This window comes from Diabrotica virgifera, chromosome 2 (genome assembly GCF_917563875.1).
Source record: "Diabrotica virgifera virgifera chromosome 2, PGI_DIABVI_V3a".
Lineage (NCBI taxonomy): Eukaryota > Metazoa > Arthropoda > Insecta > Coleoptera > Chrysomelidae > Diabrotica > Diabrotica virgifera.
The window spans coordinates 235,292,374-235,310,285 of NC_065444.1; the positions used below are offsets into that span (position 1 = coordinate 235,292,374).

A 17,912-nucleotide genomic window follows, 5' to 3' on the forward strand; every position below is an offset into this window, starting at 1 on the left:
CCACAGATCGAAAAAATGTCTTGGATACAAGTTGCCTACTTTTAGGTAACGAATTCAAATCTGCAAGAAAAACTAGGGGTTTCCATTTGAGATTTTAAAGTTACCCCCCACCCCACCTCCAGAGGGTGTAGTGGGGGTTGGTGTTTGGTGTCATTGGATATATTTTTGAAAATGATTGAACACGTATTTTTCAGTTTTTCGATCCGATGTTTAGTTCGCGGAATATTCGACCGTTCCACTACTTTTGGGACACCCTATATAATAATTCACTTATAAAATATGAATTTTAAGTACATCAACTTTTAATTATTTATTAAAAAAATTTAAAAAAAAAATACGCAACAGTCGTGTTCGAACTAAGGAACTCTCGATCTGCAGTCTAATGCCACTGACCCACCATCAATTTGTAGATATCGATTTATTGACGTACTTTAAAATATCCTTACATTATTCACATTTTTAAAATAGTTTGAAATAAAAAAATCGATTTATCCATACAGGGTGATTGATTATATTGGGGTAAGTAGATTCCGTAGATCCGTTATAGTAATAGATAGCAATAAAAGTTAATAACAAAAATTGTAACCAACTTTGATTACAGATTGATAATAAGTAATCGTAAATTGTCAGTTTTAGACAATTCAGTCATGGCTTGCCTAAAATTTGGATATATTAAACCCGTAATTAATTATTTGCTCTGAAAAATGAAAATATCTCGAAAACTAATAAATTTAGACATAGGGAATGTACATAAAAATTAAAGTACGGTAATGGTACTTTTCGATAGTGATATAAAATAGAGGGTGTTTCATTTAAAATTACTGAAAAAATAATGTACTTTCGTTTTGACTCACCCTGTATTCAATATAAAGAAAATTAGCAATATCGATTATTTATGAAAATTTTGACAATAAATAAAAAATATGGCATTAATAAATCATTGCCGTTGTGCGTATTTTTATTTATACAAGGAGTTAAACTTGTTACGATTTTCATATAAAATTGGTTATGCCTTTGTAAATACCCTGTATAACATACTAAACCTTTATATCTTTGTAATGGAGAAGTTGAGAAGATTTTTAATATAAAATAAAATACAGGGATGTTCATTTAAAAAAAACCTAACTTTGATCTGTCACTATGTTATCGAACACCCTGTAACATTCTAACTAATTTTGTAATGTGAAGTTCAAAGTTGGCTACAATTTTTTTATTAACTTTTATCGCTATCCATTACTATAACGGATCTATGGAGCTTTACCACACTAATCAATCACCCTATATAATTGCAGTTAAATATTGCATTGTTAGCTAGTTCTAAGCTATTCTGAAAATTTCAGGTACCTAGATAGCCTAGAACTATTTTTAAAATGGATTACAAAATTTGCGGAGACCGTGACAACAACCAAGCCAAGTATATAAAAACGTTTTAATAATTTTCTTTCATCTAACAATAAATCACTGAAAACGTTTGTTTTGTATACTTCCACAAAATTTATTATAACTATGTGAGTACAGCTGTTTCGCCAGAACGTGTTTGCCATGATTTAGTTTACTATGTGTTTGCCTTTTTAAAGTCTTTAACTGAAGACGTTGAGGAGTGGGGAGATGTTTGTCTCGAGTTGGTCATTCAGAATTATATGTATCTGTATTTTTTAATTTATTAATTTCTGTAGATTCTAATAAAGATAGCTTCTTAAGGCCTTTATTTTGAATATGCAGAATTTAAAACTCTTCATTAAAAGATTGATTATGATCTAGAATGTGAAGTGCGTATGTAGAAGTGTCTGTTTCTCTATTGTTGAAAGCTCTTTTGTGTTCTGCTATCCGTTTGTCAAAGGTTCTGTCAGCTTGACCGATGTAAGTTTTCGGACAGTCACCACAAGTTAGTATGTAGACACGACTCTGTAGTTGTTTTCTCTTTCGGCCCTTATTGTTCTTAATATATTTGTTTAAGTTGTTGTTAGTTCTGAAAGCTGGTATTCCTTTCTTTTTTATGTAACTGGTTATTTTTGATGTTATCTTGCCAGTATGTGTGATAGAGCAGAAGGTACTGGGTTCTTTCTGTGGTGGTGGATAGATTAATTTCAGGACTCTCTTATGGAGTTTTTGGTTTAAAATTTTATTAGTTGTTTGCTCGTTATGTTATAGCCATTGTTTACTGCTATTTGTTTAATGATGTTTAGTCCTATTTCGAAGTTATTTTTTGACATGGGAATTTCTGTCAGTCTATGTAACATGCTATGGTAGGCTGCTAATTTGTGTTATGTAGGATGGGATGATGAATTGTGTATAGTTGTGTCAGTATGGGTAGGTTTATGATATACGGAGAACTCAAGTTATAATACAGATACCACATAGTTATAATAAATACCACATAGTTATAATAAATTTTATGGAAGTATAGAAAACAAACATTTTCAGCGTTGTATTGTTAGATAAAATGAACTTCCATCAAGTAACGGTCGAATCCATCAATTTTCTTTCAATGGAAAAAAGAATCATTTTTACATTAAACATTAATAACTGACTCGTTTCTTGGAAATTAATAGTTCAGCTGTTAGAATTTATCTACTAGGAAGTTTCTTTGTTTTAGTCCAAAAACTACACTTGTTTCAGTTTGCATTGATCATATTTTTGAGACAATGTTTTAAAATCCAAAGGAATTAAGACTATCTTTATAGTCGGTCGTCCGATTAGGACATCGTGCCACCTTCAATTTTATTGATTTCTCTTAACTCTCTTCAACTTTCTCTATCCTCTGCAACTCTGAAGCTAATCTTTAGGAGAGCTCCGACCTCTTTTATAATGTGGGCCACATACCTCGTTAGTGATCTTCTTCGAGCTCTCGCTCCTTACACCGTTCCCTGCAATATCAGCTTTTCCAGACCATCTTTACGCAGCACATGACCAAAGTAAACGGCGACTTTTTCGGTCACAATATTTCGGTGCTTACTTGTAACATGCAGCTTTCTGAGAATAGACTCGATGGTTCTTCTTGCTGTCCAAAGTATTTGCAACATTCTTCGTGGGCAAAACTTTTCAAATGCGTCTATAGTGCGTTGATCAAATTGCTTCAAAAATCGGCATTCAGATCCATACAGAAAAATGGAGAAAACCATTGTTTTTACAAGTATTATCTCTTTATCCATGCTGATATCGTGGATTTTCCAAACTTTGGTGAGCTTTGTCATTTCTTCCTTGGTCATGTCTCTCCTTCTTTTTATTTCTTATTCTTTTTCTTCTTCTTTTTCTTCTTTTTATTCTCCTTTTTCTTCTTTTTCTTCTTCTTTTTCTTCTTCTTATTGTAAGCTACTCGGTAAGCCAGCACGATCATTACGAAGACCCGGGCGATTCAATATCTGGAAGTTCGAGGCGTCAGACTGCAGAGGATCACTACAACAAATTGCCCAGCATTAATTCCTTATTTATGAGAAACATGGAACTAGCTAAGTTTTCTAGCCTCGCAAAAGCTGGGGAAGATACAGGACAAAGGTATGTATATGTGACATAGGGGTGACAGAGTACGAGGGTTAAGGCAGTTGTGTTTCAACTTATTTACCTCAGTGTCTACATTATACGGCTATTTATACAGGGTCTCCAGAAACTCTCCTCTCAAACGAAGACCGGAGGCTCCTCAGATAATTTTAAGGCAATTTAACTTAATTCTCCTACTTCGAAAATGCTTCCTTAGGCAGCTAGAGCTCTTTGAAGATGGCGCCTTGTAATTAGTATTTTTAAATACCTTCAGAACGCTTCTGAAATAAATCGATTTTATCAATTTCGAATTTCTGGTACCAGTGACAGGCGTACGTTTTGGGTAGGTCAACGGGTATTATATTATATACCTTTCTTGTCTTTAACCTTTAAGCATTTTTGACAATGGATTCTTTAATTGTGAAGTACTCTAGTTCTAAAGGATACTCTTGCTTTACGTCCATAGGATGCACCGTTTTCTAGAAAAATCGATATGAAAATTTTTCGATTTTAAATTTGAACAAAATTTGGAAAAAAAATTTAAAAGAAAAAACGGTGTATTTTATAGACTTTAAGCAAGAGTAACTTTTAGTGCAAGAATACCTGATAATTTAATAATTAATTGTCACAAATGCTTAAGAGGAAACAGTAGCGATCAACAGGTAGCGAAAACGCGTTCCAAGATTACGGCTGTAATTTTGAATATTTTTGCGAGATATTTGGCACACATATTCGTAATATAATAAAGAATGGCGGTACAGAGCCCAATTTAAAAAATATATTAATATGTGGAAATTACTCCGTAATTAAATACAATATTAAAAAACGAGCCTGTACCGCCATTAAGAAGAACAAAAAAATACACTTTCTTCAAATATACTTTTTTATCCCATGCCTAGATTTTGTGTCATTTTGGAACTACTAATGAAATAAAAACTTTTAGTAGTTCCAAAATGACACAAAATGTAGGCATCGGATAAAAAATTTTATTTGAAGAAAGTGTATTTTTTTGTTCTTCTTAATGGTGGTACAGGCTCGATTTTTTAATATTGTATTTATTTACAGAGCAATTTCCATATATTAATATATTTTTCAAATAGGGCTCTGTACCGCCATTCTTTATTATATTACGAATACGTGTGCCAAATATCTCGAAAAAATATTCAAAATTACAGCCGCAATCTTGGAACGCGTTTTTGCTACCTGTTCATCGCTACTGTTTCCTCTTAAAAATGAAAGACCAAAAAGTTATGCGATAAAATAAACGTTGACTTACCCAAAATGGACGCATATGGCCGGTACTAGAAGACAAATAAACGTATCAGTTTTCGCTTCTTTAAATAGTTTTTTTTTACTTTTTCAAATTTCAAATAGTGGTAAAGAAATTTTTGAAAAAATTTTCAAAAAAAATTTTAGAAAAACGAAAATTCTTACGTTTATTTATCGTTCAGAGATAAATCGATTTCCTCAATTGCGAATTTCTAGTACCGGTCATAGACGTCCGTTTTGGGTAAGCAACGAGTATTTTATTACATACCTTTCTTGTCTTTAAACTTTAAGCAATTTTTACCCTGGACTATTACATTGTGAAGTATTCTAGTAATAAAAGATACTCTTGCTGTACGTCGCTAGGATGCACCGTTTTCGAGAAAAATCGATTAGAAAATTTTTCGTTTTGAATTTGAAAATGTTTGGAAAAAATTTTAAAAAGAAAAACGGTGTATTTTACCTGCATAAAACAAGAGTAACTTTTAGTACAAGAATACCTGATAATTTAATAATCAAGTATGAAAAATGCTTAAAAAATAAAAGACAAAAAAGTTGCGCGCTGAAATAAACGTTGATTTACCCAAAATGGCCGGTACTAGAAGACAAGTAAACATACCAGTGTTCGTTTCTTTAAATAGTTTCTTTTTGAAAACTTTTTCAAATTCCAAATGGGGGCAACGAAATTTTTGAAAAAAAATTCAAAAAATCATTTAAAGTATCAAAAATGGTTAAAAAATAAAAGACAAAAAAGTTGCGCGCTGAAATAAACGTTGATTTACCCAAAATGGCCGGTACTAGAAGACAAGTAAACGTACCAGTGTTCGTTTCTTTAAATAGTTTCTTTTTGAAAACTTTTTCAATTTCCAAATGGGGGTAACGAAATTTTTGAAAAAAAATTCAAAAAAATATTTATTAAAACGAAAATTAGTACGTTTATTTATCTTTAAGAGATAAATTGATTTCCTCAATTGCGAATTTCTAGTACCGGGCATAGACGTCCGTTTTGGATATGTCAACGGTTATTTTATCGCAAAACTTTTTTGTTTTTAATTGTGAGGTATTCTAGTACTAAAAGTTACTCTTGCTTTAAGTCGGTAAAACACACTGTTTTATTTTGAATTTTTTTAAATTTATTTCAAATTCAAGAAACGAAAAATTTTTAAATTGACTTTTTCTAGAAATCGGTGCATCAACCGAGTTAAAGCAAGAGTATATTTTAGTACTAGAATACCTCAGAATTTAATAAACCAGCGTAAAAAAAATCTTAAAAGTTAAAGACAAAAAAATTATGTGATAAAATAACCGTTGCCCTATCCAAAACGGACGTCTATGACCGGTACTAGAAATTCGAAATTAATGTAATCGATTTATCTCAAGAAGATAAATAGATGTACCAGTTTTCGTTTTTCTAAATAGAAGCCTTCTGGAGGTATTTAAAAAAAAAACTAATTACAAGACGCCGTCTTTAAGGGGAACCGCGCAAAATGTCGCCTGTCAAAATTTTTAATGTGTTTTAAACGTATTCATTTTTTGTTTCGAATCCTGTGAAAATTAATAAGTATTTTTGAAAAATTTAAACCCAGAATGAAAGAATACATTATTAGTGAGGGCCGAAAGTCCCTGAAAACTTCTATAATGATTATTTTAATAAGTTACAGGGGTGAAAACCAAAGAGAACATTTAGTTTGACATTTAATTGCAAATATTTCATTCAAAAAAACTTTTTATTTATTCTAAGAGACTTTCGTCTCTCGGTAATAACGTAATCTTTCATTCTGCATTTAAATTTTTCAAAACTACTTATTAGTTTTCTCAAGATTCGAAAAAAATGAATACATTTAAAACACAGTGAAAATTGTTGCGCCTTTCCTTTTAAAGAGCTCTAGCTCCATTAGGAAGCATTGTCGGACTATTATTATAGGTGAATTGGGTTAAATTGTTTTACAATTATTATCTGAGGAATCTCCGGTCTTCGTTTGTTAGGAGAGTTTCTGGACACCCTTTATATATATATATTATTAATTTTAGTTATTTATATAACATTGTGTTATCTCTTTTTGCCATAAGTCTCAGTTAAGATCTTCAACCCAAAATACACGATTATAGCCCCAATGACGATGTGCCGTAACCCTATTTTATGTAGCAACCCATAAAGACTACACTCAAGGCGGGTAAAAAAACTTTTACGAGGGTAGCGACCATAATTTCTTCTCATAAATGAAATGGAACTCATGTGGGTTGGAGATAGTCCTTCAATAATTCTGCTTCAATTCAATTTAACTCTTAAAATGAGACTTAGGATAAAAAGAAAGTAATTTTATAAAAAGTATTATTGTTGTCAGCTTATACGCGGTTTTATTGCTATAGTAAACTGTATTGCGAGATCGTATTATTTAAGTGAAACGCTTTTAAAGTTTTCCAGTGGCTACTACGATATATTGTTGTTACAGATTGATATTTAGTAGTTTAGTTACTGCCAGTGGCGGTTGGTCATTGTCGGCAGGTTCGGCACACATTTATCGACACATTATAGATTTTTTTAAATATTTAATTTAATCAGAGTTGGTGATATTCGTTTCTGTAAAATAAAAAAATATCTTTGAGATAATACAGACTTTTTATTCATTGTTTTTAAAAGAATTCGACCGATCCGATACGTTAAGTGATCCCTGTGCGCTGTGAGTAACAGACTTTTCAAATTAATGATCATATAGCCATGCACCCGATTGCAATAGGCCCGCTTCGGCAAGCCGTCCTTAGATTGACTATTTGGTTGTAATAAGAAGCCATGGAATATTAGCCGATATGCAACCAATTATACATTCCCCGTATTCATTTGAATGGCAAGTTTCTGCAGATACCAATCTGCCGATCGGTGATCTGGCAAACGGCATCAAGGCACGTACTTAGCCGCGTACTGCGCCCAGGATGAAACTATGAAATACGTAGTTTTACGTCGTTTAATTATTGATATTGTAGTTTTTTAAGTTACCAGGAATTACCATTTAGGGGACAGAATGAATCGGATTATTCGTTAAATCAAGTTAATTATAGAGAACAAATAAAATTGTTTAACAAATACGATCTGGAATTTTTTAATTTACTTTCTGTCTTGAAGAGATTTAGCGTCGTACCTAAAACAGCACAAAATGAAAGAATCAATTAGTAGTTACATTTTGATCCTTTTCGGTAGAAGTAGACGAAACTACTGATAGAGGTAACATGTCATTCACAATTATCAATTGTTCTTCGATACGCGTTACGTCTAATATTTATGGGGGGTATTTAGGTTTTCAGACGTGAGTAGAAGCCATAAGACAGAATATATTTTTGGTGTTTTAAAGGACAGATTAAAATTTTTTAATATCAAAAATAAATTATGGGTAAGGCAAACTTATGACAGAGCTGCCTTGATGCCCGGTGAATTGTGTGGTCTCCAGGCAAAAGTTAAAACTATTGCACCCCCGCTTTATTTACTCACTGTCATAAGTCATCTACCTCTTTGACGATTCAAAATTTAGAAATTACGCCAAAGAATTTTTATAATATCTATTAGAAAAGTTCATTAAAAATTATCCATCATTCTTTAATCAAATAAAATAAGAAAATAAAATTTTATATGCTGATCCAAATATTTTCGGAAGGTGGGATAAATTACAAAATATGTATAATTTTATATACTACAATTCATTATATACAACAAACTGTTCCCGAAATTAATAAATTATTGTTCTCAAATGTGGGCAAATTCTGCCTCAAATGAACGGGATTTCTCTTGTCTCAAAAGAGTGTGTGTGTTTTGTGTTTTATTGGCACTGGTTTTCACAACCAACTGGCCAGTCAATTTCATAATGATTTTTTAGACTATAACTTATCACTAACTCAGGGGAGTAATCTGTAGTGTGTGTTGAGTAAGTGTCTTGTTACTTTGCAAAGTCCACCTCTTTCCAAAGAGACGCTAATTGTATCCGAACGTCTGCGATCCCTCCCGTGAGTACCGATCCCACAAGAACAGAAACTAATTTTATTTATTAATTTATAATAAACGAAAAATCTCTGACCCTGGTGAGATTCGAACCCACGACCATTCGGATCATTTGATCCAAAGGTAGGCACTCTTATCACTGAGCCACAGAGGGGATCGTCTCAAAAGAGTCAAAACGTATTGTCGAAACACCATGAAACAAGAGAGAATGTCAAGCTTGTCTCAAATGTCAATAGAAAAAAACTTTTAAAATCTCTCCAAAACAATAATAAATTTTACAATGACGTTATAACCAATTTTGCTTCTTCGAAACAACATAGACTAGAGTAAGAAAAAACAAAAGAAAATAAAAAAAATAAAAATAAACAAAAACCAAAAATCTGCTATGAAATTGTAGCCTTTTAATTAGATAGCATACCTCTCTGAGGAGACAAAACCATGCCGACCCTGTCCCTAAAGCCACGAGCCGCACTGGTTACTGCTAATATAGTCCAGTCGGGATGTCATTTGACATTGCATGGTGAGCTACCCTAAATTTATTGTTCTAACTTTTAGGAAGGACCTTTTTCTCCTTAATGTGAATTTAATTTAGATTTCTGTAGCTTTCTATTGGTCAGAATCTTCTATGAATGAAATAATCAGTAGTAATTGCACAAGAGCTCTAAAATTCTGTATTAATTTTAGAGATCGAGTGCAATTTGTTGCGATTATTTCATGAATAAAACTGTTCAAAACCAAAATTTTATTGTAATTTATTTATGTAAGTACAAATTAGTACAGTTAAACACACAGTTGTTATAAATATGTATTTGACGGTTGAAAGTCATCACTTTTATAATTTTTAAAACATTTGTCATTAATGTCACTGAATGTATTTTTTCGTAGCAACAAAAGGCATCTAAAGTTATCAGTTTAATTTAGATTTCTGTAGCTTTCTATTGGTCAGAATCTCCTGTGAATGAAATAATCACTAACATATCCTGCCGGAATTAACATATTGTAGCGTGCTTACGGTTAAAATAATACTCTCGGTTCGATTATACGAAATTATTTATACAAGTTACAGACAAATTTATTTTACAGACTAACCACTCCTAAAAATTCCATCTTTATTTATATTGAATACAAAAATACAAGCCATGTTCTTGAACGTTCCAGAAAAACGGAACCGCCCAATTTTGGTAATGCGTAGGCGATCTTTCTCGAGAAATCTTTTCCTCGCTCGTCTGATGAGTCATCCTTCCAGATGTCTCCATACGTAACGAACTGTCGAGACGAAACCTGGTATTTGCTGTCGGTAATTCGTCACACTACTCCCTTCTTAAGTTCTGAGCGTCCCGATCAGCAACTTTAGATGAAGGCCCAGGATGGCGGAATCTACAGGATTCTCCAACTCTGCATACACAACTCAATAAGAAGTAACAGTCTATTGTCTTTGAATGGTACGAGATCTTTGGGTTAATGCAACACACAGTAATTCGTACGCCGGTTTGTCTGAAGATGGCTTCAAGCATGCTTCTCACAATCTTCCAATGCCGATTTTCTACTGCATGGCCTATTTTTGGTAAAGCCAAATTTTTGATGTCATAATTACACACGATTTTCTTCAAATTAGTTAGAGCACGCCATATGTTCTCGTAGCTTGGCGTGTCCGTATAAGACTTCCTGATTACCATAAACAGTAAAGATCGAGGACCATCTTCCAATCGCAGTTCTCTTCCAATTTTAGGCTGCTGATTTCTTAACTCGTCCAGGCGGCCGAACTTTCTATTGAATACGGACTAGATTCCTTTAATCATCTCGAGATCTTGGGCAACACAGTGGACTAGAAAGACGTCTTCTGGAACACTAAACAGATCTTGCTGAACTTGGTCACGCCGAATCTAGCACTCTTTCTCTCTGAGTAATTTGACATAAATCCATTAAAACTTGGTTGTGCGGCATCCTTCATCTCCTGTTGGAGGACTCGGGCTTCTTCTGTTTCATTTTATGCCAGCATATGGTGCAAGACGATTTATGTGAATAACTTTTGGTTTACCGTTTGGCAACTTCTTAATTCTGTATATTACGTCATTTATTTTCTTCTTAACTTCATACTGACCTTCCCGTTGTCTTTGAAGTTTAGAACACAATCCTCGACGACGTTGTGGATTATAAAGCCAGACAAGATCACCTACTTCGAAGCTTTCATTCTTGCATCGAGAATCACATTCATCTTTCATTCTGTCACTGGCTATCTGGATGTGTTGTCGGGCAAGTTCATGAATGTTGTTCATTCGTAACTTCAGGCGGTCGACGTATTCTTCGCCCGCAACATTTTCCTCGGAAGGTCTGCAGCCAAACTCTAGGTGGCAGGACAAACGAACTTCACGACCCAACATCAGGCAGGTTGGTGTCTGACCTGTAGTTTCATTTACGGCCGAGCGGTAGGCCATCAGGAATAAATGAATGTGCTGGTCCCAATCTCGCTGATGTTCAAATACAACTTTGTACAAGTGTTTAGCCATCGTTCGGTTCACTCTCTCGACCATTCTAACTGATTGATGATGCAGGGGTGTCGTTCTGGTCTTATTGACACCAATCAATTTACAAACGTTTTGGAAAAGGGCTGACTCAAAATTTCGCTCTTGATCGGAGTGGATCTCCAAGGGAACACCAAATCGGCTGATGAATTATTTAACAAGTACCTCTACAACGGTAGCAGCTTCTTGATTTTGTAATGCATAGTCCTCGGTCCATTTTGTAAAATAATCCATGGCTACCAGGATGTATTTATTTCCAGCATCGGTTTCTGGAAATGGACCTGCAATGTCGATTGCTACTCTTTCCATGGGACTGCCAACGTTGTACTGTCTCATGGGTGCTTTCTTTTTACTAACTAGACCATTACTAGATGCACACAGTTTACATTTCCGGCACCATCTTCGTACATCATCTTTACAGTTCACCCAATAGAACCGTTCTCGAACCTTTTGCAGAGTCTTCGTAATACCAAAGTGTCCACCGGATGTACCGTCATGCAACTGACGCAATACTTCTGACACTTTACTTTTAGGTACAATAAACTGAAGCTTAGGTTCTGTACCATCATCGTTCTTAAAGGTTCTGTACAGAAGATCATCTTTTAGTACCAGGCAATTTCATTGGCTCCAGTAGGCCTTGACTTCCGGAATACGTGCACTAATGTTTTGCCAACTAGGTCTCTCACTTTGCCGCATCCAATCCAATATTCTTTTTATACATGGATCATCTTCTTGGGCGTCTTGTAACTGTTGGGGCTGCCATTGCTCATTAACGACGGTGGTTCGTCTCACAGGGCAAAGCTGTTCCTCTACTTTAAGCCGGTGATTACAACTTTCACCGCATGGCCGTATCGAGGAAGCATCTGTATTTGAACGAACTCTTCCAGCCCTCTTCACGCGTCTCGTCGGCATGGTGTTACGAATCACCCTCCGTACCATTTCCTCCAAACGTTCATCTTTTCTCTTACCGCCTTTTTCGACGGTTAGTACTCAATGGTTTTGTGAAGCTTGGCTAGCTGCTTTGTGTTTTAAGGCAATAGCAAGTGCTTCATCTAAAACTTTTGATCTTGCTAGTCGTAAAGCTTTCTGTAGTTTACTCTCTTTCAACCCATTGACGAAGATATCTACCCTAATTTCTTTTAAAACACTGTCTGGCACCTCCGGAAAAGCCAACCTCACCACACGAGCAACATCTGCTTCAAATTTTTGCAGATTCTCGCACACGATTCTCGTACAAGATGTTACAATATTTTGAAATGTGTTTTTATATATTTTTCATTACTTAATAAATAATTTTATTTTCAGACAAGACAGCCATATGGTAAAGAGTACGTCGAGTGAAGTGCCCGTACCATTAGGAACACCAGTGTCAGCATCAGAAGTTGCTGCAGCTCTTCTCGGTGCCTCAACTACTTCCCTTTCCGGATTCAGAAGACCAAGAAAAATTGACGAGGATGACCTGAGTACTCCATACAATCACTATAAATGCTTAAGTCCAAAACACAGGGTAGGAAAATTACTTCGAAGACAATTTAGCCTTGATCGGGCTGAAGAGGTCGTTAGAATCGAAGACAATGTACTGGTAAATAGCATTTTATTTTTAATAACAATTCACACATATAGCACGATCAAAGAACACAAAAATTTACGAACACCTCAAAACAAATAAAGGAAGAATGAAAATTTGCGGATACATAGTTGAAAATATCTATTATTATATAAAAAAAAAACTATTACACTTCTACATCCCCTCCATTTTACAAAATTTTGGAAATATGTAATATAGATTTAAAATAAGTCCGGAGTTGGATAAAATGGCTAGTTCTATTAAGCAAATGTTGTTCTATAGAGGTTTTTTAGTCAGTCCATACTTTTCTAGTTATTTTCGAGTGAATATGTTCATTTTTAACAAAAAAAAACATGTTTTTGAACAGTTTTTCGTAAATAACTCAAAAAGTAAGTATTTTATCCAAAAAAATGCTCTTAGCAAAAATATAGCATATAACAAAGTAAAAAAAAGGTGTATCTATGAAATCTGTAGACCCAGTAGAAGCAGAGTGACACTCACTGGCGAAGCGTCCATGTAACCACTGTTACCATTGGTAACAGTTAAAAATCTTGCAAATAAATATTTTATGACGGTGAAATAATTCCATATTATTTTTATTTTCAATAGAAATATGGTTGTTAATAGTAATTCACTAAAAAGCCAACTAGACGCACGAAAATATTGGCGAATTTATGCGACTCGGTTGCAGGTTAATGTTATCAATTTTAAATGTGGTTACAAATGAAGGTCCATCGGCTATCGGTCGGACGGTCGAAGAAGGCTCGTGTCTGAAAATTTTGAAAGACGAAAGCGTAAGCTCGCTGTGGATCTTAGTAGGCTTGTCACCACTTTTTGGAATGGTTACAATGGTTACTTACTACTTACCTATTACTGTGTGCGTGCAATTAAACATGGATGAGTGTCGTTGACGATTGTTTTTTAATTTTTGACACTATGATTATCCCAACTTAAAAATAGGTTTTCTAATTTAAAGCAAAAAATTTCAGATAGGGCCTTTCATCAATTTGTACAGCTATTAGGACAACATTTTGACACAGTAAAGTTAAAAAACAGAATTGATAGTTCTTTATAATAATCCAGATTATATTTAAAAAAAATGTACAAGAATTGTATCAGTATTTAACATCTTCAGAACTTGATAATGCATTTTAGGAACCCTTTAAATTGGAAAACCTATTTTTAATAATTCCGTTAAAGTGCATTCGTTGAAAGAAGTTTTTCAGCAATGAAACGGATTAAAACCTTCCAAAGAAATATAAGATCTGATGTCGTCATTCTCTTTAATTTTTATTGAGTAACGCTTTTATTGAGTAAATGGATTAATGACAGAACCCTCTTTCTACGATTCTGTTATTAACATTTCTCCATATAAAATAAACAAAAACTTATATTTGCGAGGTTCTTTAAAACAAGATTTTTTTACATCTAGGTGACACTTACAGATCATATAAAGAATACATAAGCAAAGCAATTAATATCATGTGTGATGCTTATTAAAGGGTGATTTTTGCGATTTTTTTTACCAAAAAATAAAAGAGACCAACGATATTTTGAGCGTCACTCATTTATTTTTGATGTTTTTTTTTAACAACATAAAACCTTTTTTAAACACTTTTTTTAATACTTTAAAAAAGTTCTAATGAGTGTTCCCCGAAAAGTGCTCCGTTTTTTGGTTATTTCGTTGAAATATTCGATTTAGAATTTGACGAATAAGAACCTACTTTTCATTAGCTACAACTTTGCTTCTACCGGGGTCTACAGACTTTATACATACACCATTTTTTCACTTTTTATACGCTATATTTTTACTAAGAGTATTTTTTTCGATAAAATACTTACTTTCTGATTTATTTGCAAAGAACCGTCCTAAAACATGTTTTTTTTTGTTAAAAAAACTCGTATTCACTCGTAAATAATTCTAAAAGTATTGACTAAGTAAAAAAACTCTATAAAACAAAAGTTGCTTAGAATTAGTCATTTTATGCAATTCCGGACTTATTTAAATGTATATTTTTTTACTTTCGAGAAGGGGGTATGTTCCAATTTTTGTAAAATGAAGGGGATGTAGAATTGTTAACTTTTTCTTATATAATAATAGACAATTTCAACTACCTATCCCAAATTTTGATCCTTCCTTTATTTTTTTGGTCAGATTGTTCTTTGAGATAGTTATACACACTCCCAGAGATATTCCAAAAATAGAAATATCATCTTGTTCATCAAAAATTATTCGACCAAAAAAAATTTTAGATCCCTAGCCCCACTCGTAACTTACAAAAACATTAAAACGAGGTTTTTCGTTTTTTGGAGATACTTTTGATTTAAATCATCGTACAAACTTCGTTTTTCTACGGCCGTGCTAAAAGAGTCACTTTCACGCAAGCATTTCGTTTCCGAAAGTTGCACTTTCCCGCACGGCGTGCGGGAAAGTAAAATACCTTGTAATATGGCATTATAATATATTATAATACATGCAATAAACTAATATTAAGATATTATGTACTAATTTATCGGTCTAGACAGTTCACTTGGCAGAGGCGAAGTCGATCGACAAGTTTAGTGGATTTGCGATCGATGGTTCAAGCCTCCGCCAGGTCATAAAATTAATAAAAGGCCAACGCCGTAGTAGAAAATTCAATAGAATCTACGACTTGGTTTGGAATAACTGGCGTCTGATCGGCCTATGGGGGAGCGGTACGGCAAGGGATAAGGGCTTGCGGCTTGGTGATACTCCTCCATAGATCCCTACCGAAGGGCGTTGATGTCTAAGAAGGGTGTATATATATATATATTTACTAATTTATTTCAAATTTATCTTATTGTGTTCATGTTCTAATGAAATTAGCGCGATTATTCGATGAAATAAAATTATTTTGACATAATATTAAAAAGTCAGATCAATAGACAATTATAATGGTTTTGAATCGTCGCGTCGTCATGGAAACCAATATCGTCGTTGTGGTAACCCATTATATTGAAAGTTTGGTTTTGACAACCTTGTCAAAGAATTAATTTGTGTATTTTTACTTCTAAATAAAAATTGATACAACTCTATTTTTTGTGGCTTTTTTCCAAACGTACGGCTCTAGAAAAAATGTTGTTCCTAACTCATGCGGAAAGTGTCTTTCCCGCACTCAACTGCTTGCCTGAACTCCGCTAGCGCGTCGTTCGAGTCAACGGCAGTCTCGTGCGTGAAAGTATCACTTTCCGCACCAGTTAGGAAAATAACTATTTTCTTTCATTTTGTAGAGTTTTATTTTTGCATAAAAACGGCGCGTCGCGCGTCGTGTAAAAAAAGGGAAAGATACAGACAACTTACAGAACCTATAGACATAGGTTGCGGAATTACACAGGGAGACTCATTGATTCCTATGCTCTTCAATTTAATCATGTATGAAATAATCAAAAGCGTCAAGAAAAGAAGAGGATACAGAATGGGAAGCAAAGATGGAAAAATACTCTGTTACGCAGACGACCCAATATTGATAGCTTAAAATGAAGATAGTCTGCAAAGATTAGTCCATAGATTTAACATAAAAGCAAAAGAATTGATGGTATCAGTATTGCACACGTAATGGAAATAAAATACCTTGAAATTAGGGAAGCATTGTCAAGCTACAGAAACCTGAACAAAGAAGTGACAAATCAAGCACAAAAAGCAAATAGGCTGGCAGGATGTCCTAATAACACTATATGGCGAAACCGACATATTAATACTGAGATGAAGTTGGGAATTTAGAAAGCCAGTGTACGACCAATAATAAGATATGCATCAGAAACAAGACCCGATACAGTCACAACACAGAGACTAGTAGAAACTGCAGAGATGAGAGTAGGGGAGGTCGGGTACAATTGTAACAATTTTTACTTGTAATTTTTTATTTAAAAATGGGTTCCATATAAGTGGAATATAAACATAGAGGACTATAGGTTGAACATTTGACTTCAATTTCCAATTTTATTTTGTAAGTTTTATTGATTAGGTAACTAGAAATATGCATAATTTTAACTTAACAACAAGTGTTACATCTATACCCATTAAAGGGACAATTGTAACACATAACGGGGACAAATGTAACAATGTCAAAATCATGGAATTTTATCCAACTTATTCCCAAAATAAATATTTATAAACAGGTGTCTTGTAAACCAATAAAGAATTAAATATTGTATAAAGACCTACTTACTACCTACTACTTGAAATAAAATCAAACATAAATCAAAAATGTTTTCCAAAACAGGCACACTAATTTATAATATAATATATACAGATTATATAATATTAATAAATACATTTATGTATATATTTATTTATATGTACACATACATAGTGATACATACATTATATAATGTGTATGTATTTACTGGTATGGGAAATACACGTTACAAATGTATCCGTTGCTAGTGTTACAATTATACCACAACGACATGCCAATGGTTTGTCAGAATTTTATAACAGATCACGATCACGAAATCTAATCTCAATTTAATAAATATATTGATAAATGTATAGTATGACTCAATTCTTATGCCACCCTTTCTAAACAATAACTCTAAAACTAGAGCGATTATCCAAAAAATACAAAATTTAATTAATTTTACTAGCCAGGCGTAAAAACCAATATTTTCGTCTAACAACGTAACTCCCTCACTTCGCCAAAGTACGGTCAACATTACATCACTAAATACTTTCTCACATGCAGCGTTGCCAGCTCTAGTCGATCAGAAACAAGATGTTTAGAAGCAATGTTACGTTTGTACCGCGTTACAGGTGTACCCGCTCTCCCTTACTGAGAAGAATTGCAGGAAATGCGCTGAGAGATCGAAAGAGGAGTGAAGATATTAGAAGACAATGTAACGTACAGTGTATAAACGAATGGACACTAAATAGAAAAAAAGAATGGAATAACCACATAAGCAGAAAGGGGGAGACACGTGTGGTCAAAATAGCAAGAGATAAATCACCGATCGCTTGAAGAAGTATCTGAAGATCGTGCAAAAAATGTAGTGACAACCTTCCATAGAGGTATCAATCCGCCAATGAACAAGCAGCATTGCTTATAAACAGGAAGAAGAAGAAGAAGTAGAT

The 17,912-nt window shown here is 33.8% G+C and overlaps 1 protein-coding gene across 1 annotated transcript in view; it reads left to right on the forward strand.

Moving 5' to 3' along the window:
- Positions 1 to 17,912, forward strand: part of LOC114348418 (retinal guanylyl cyclase 2) — a 368,770-nt gene that overhangs the window by 325,871 nt on the left and 24,987 nt on the right. Inside the window, exon 12 of the mRNA XM_028298999.2 lies at positions 12,559 to 12,835. Within this exon, the coding sequence (XP_028154800.2) occupies positions 12,559 to 12,835 (277 nt within the window). The remainder of the gene's footprint in view (positions 1 to 12,558; positions 12,836 to 17,912) is intronic.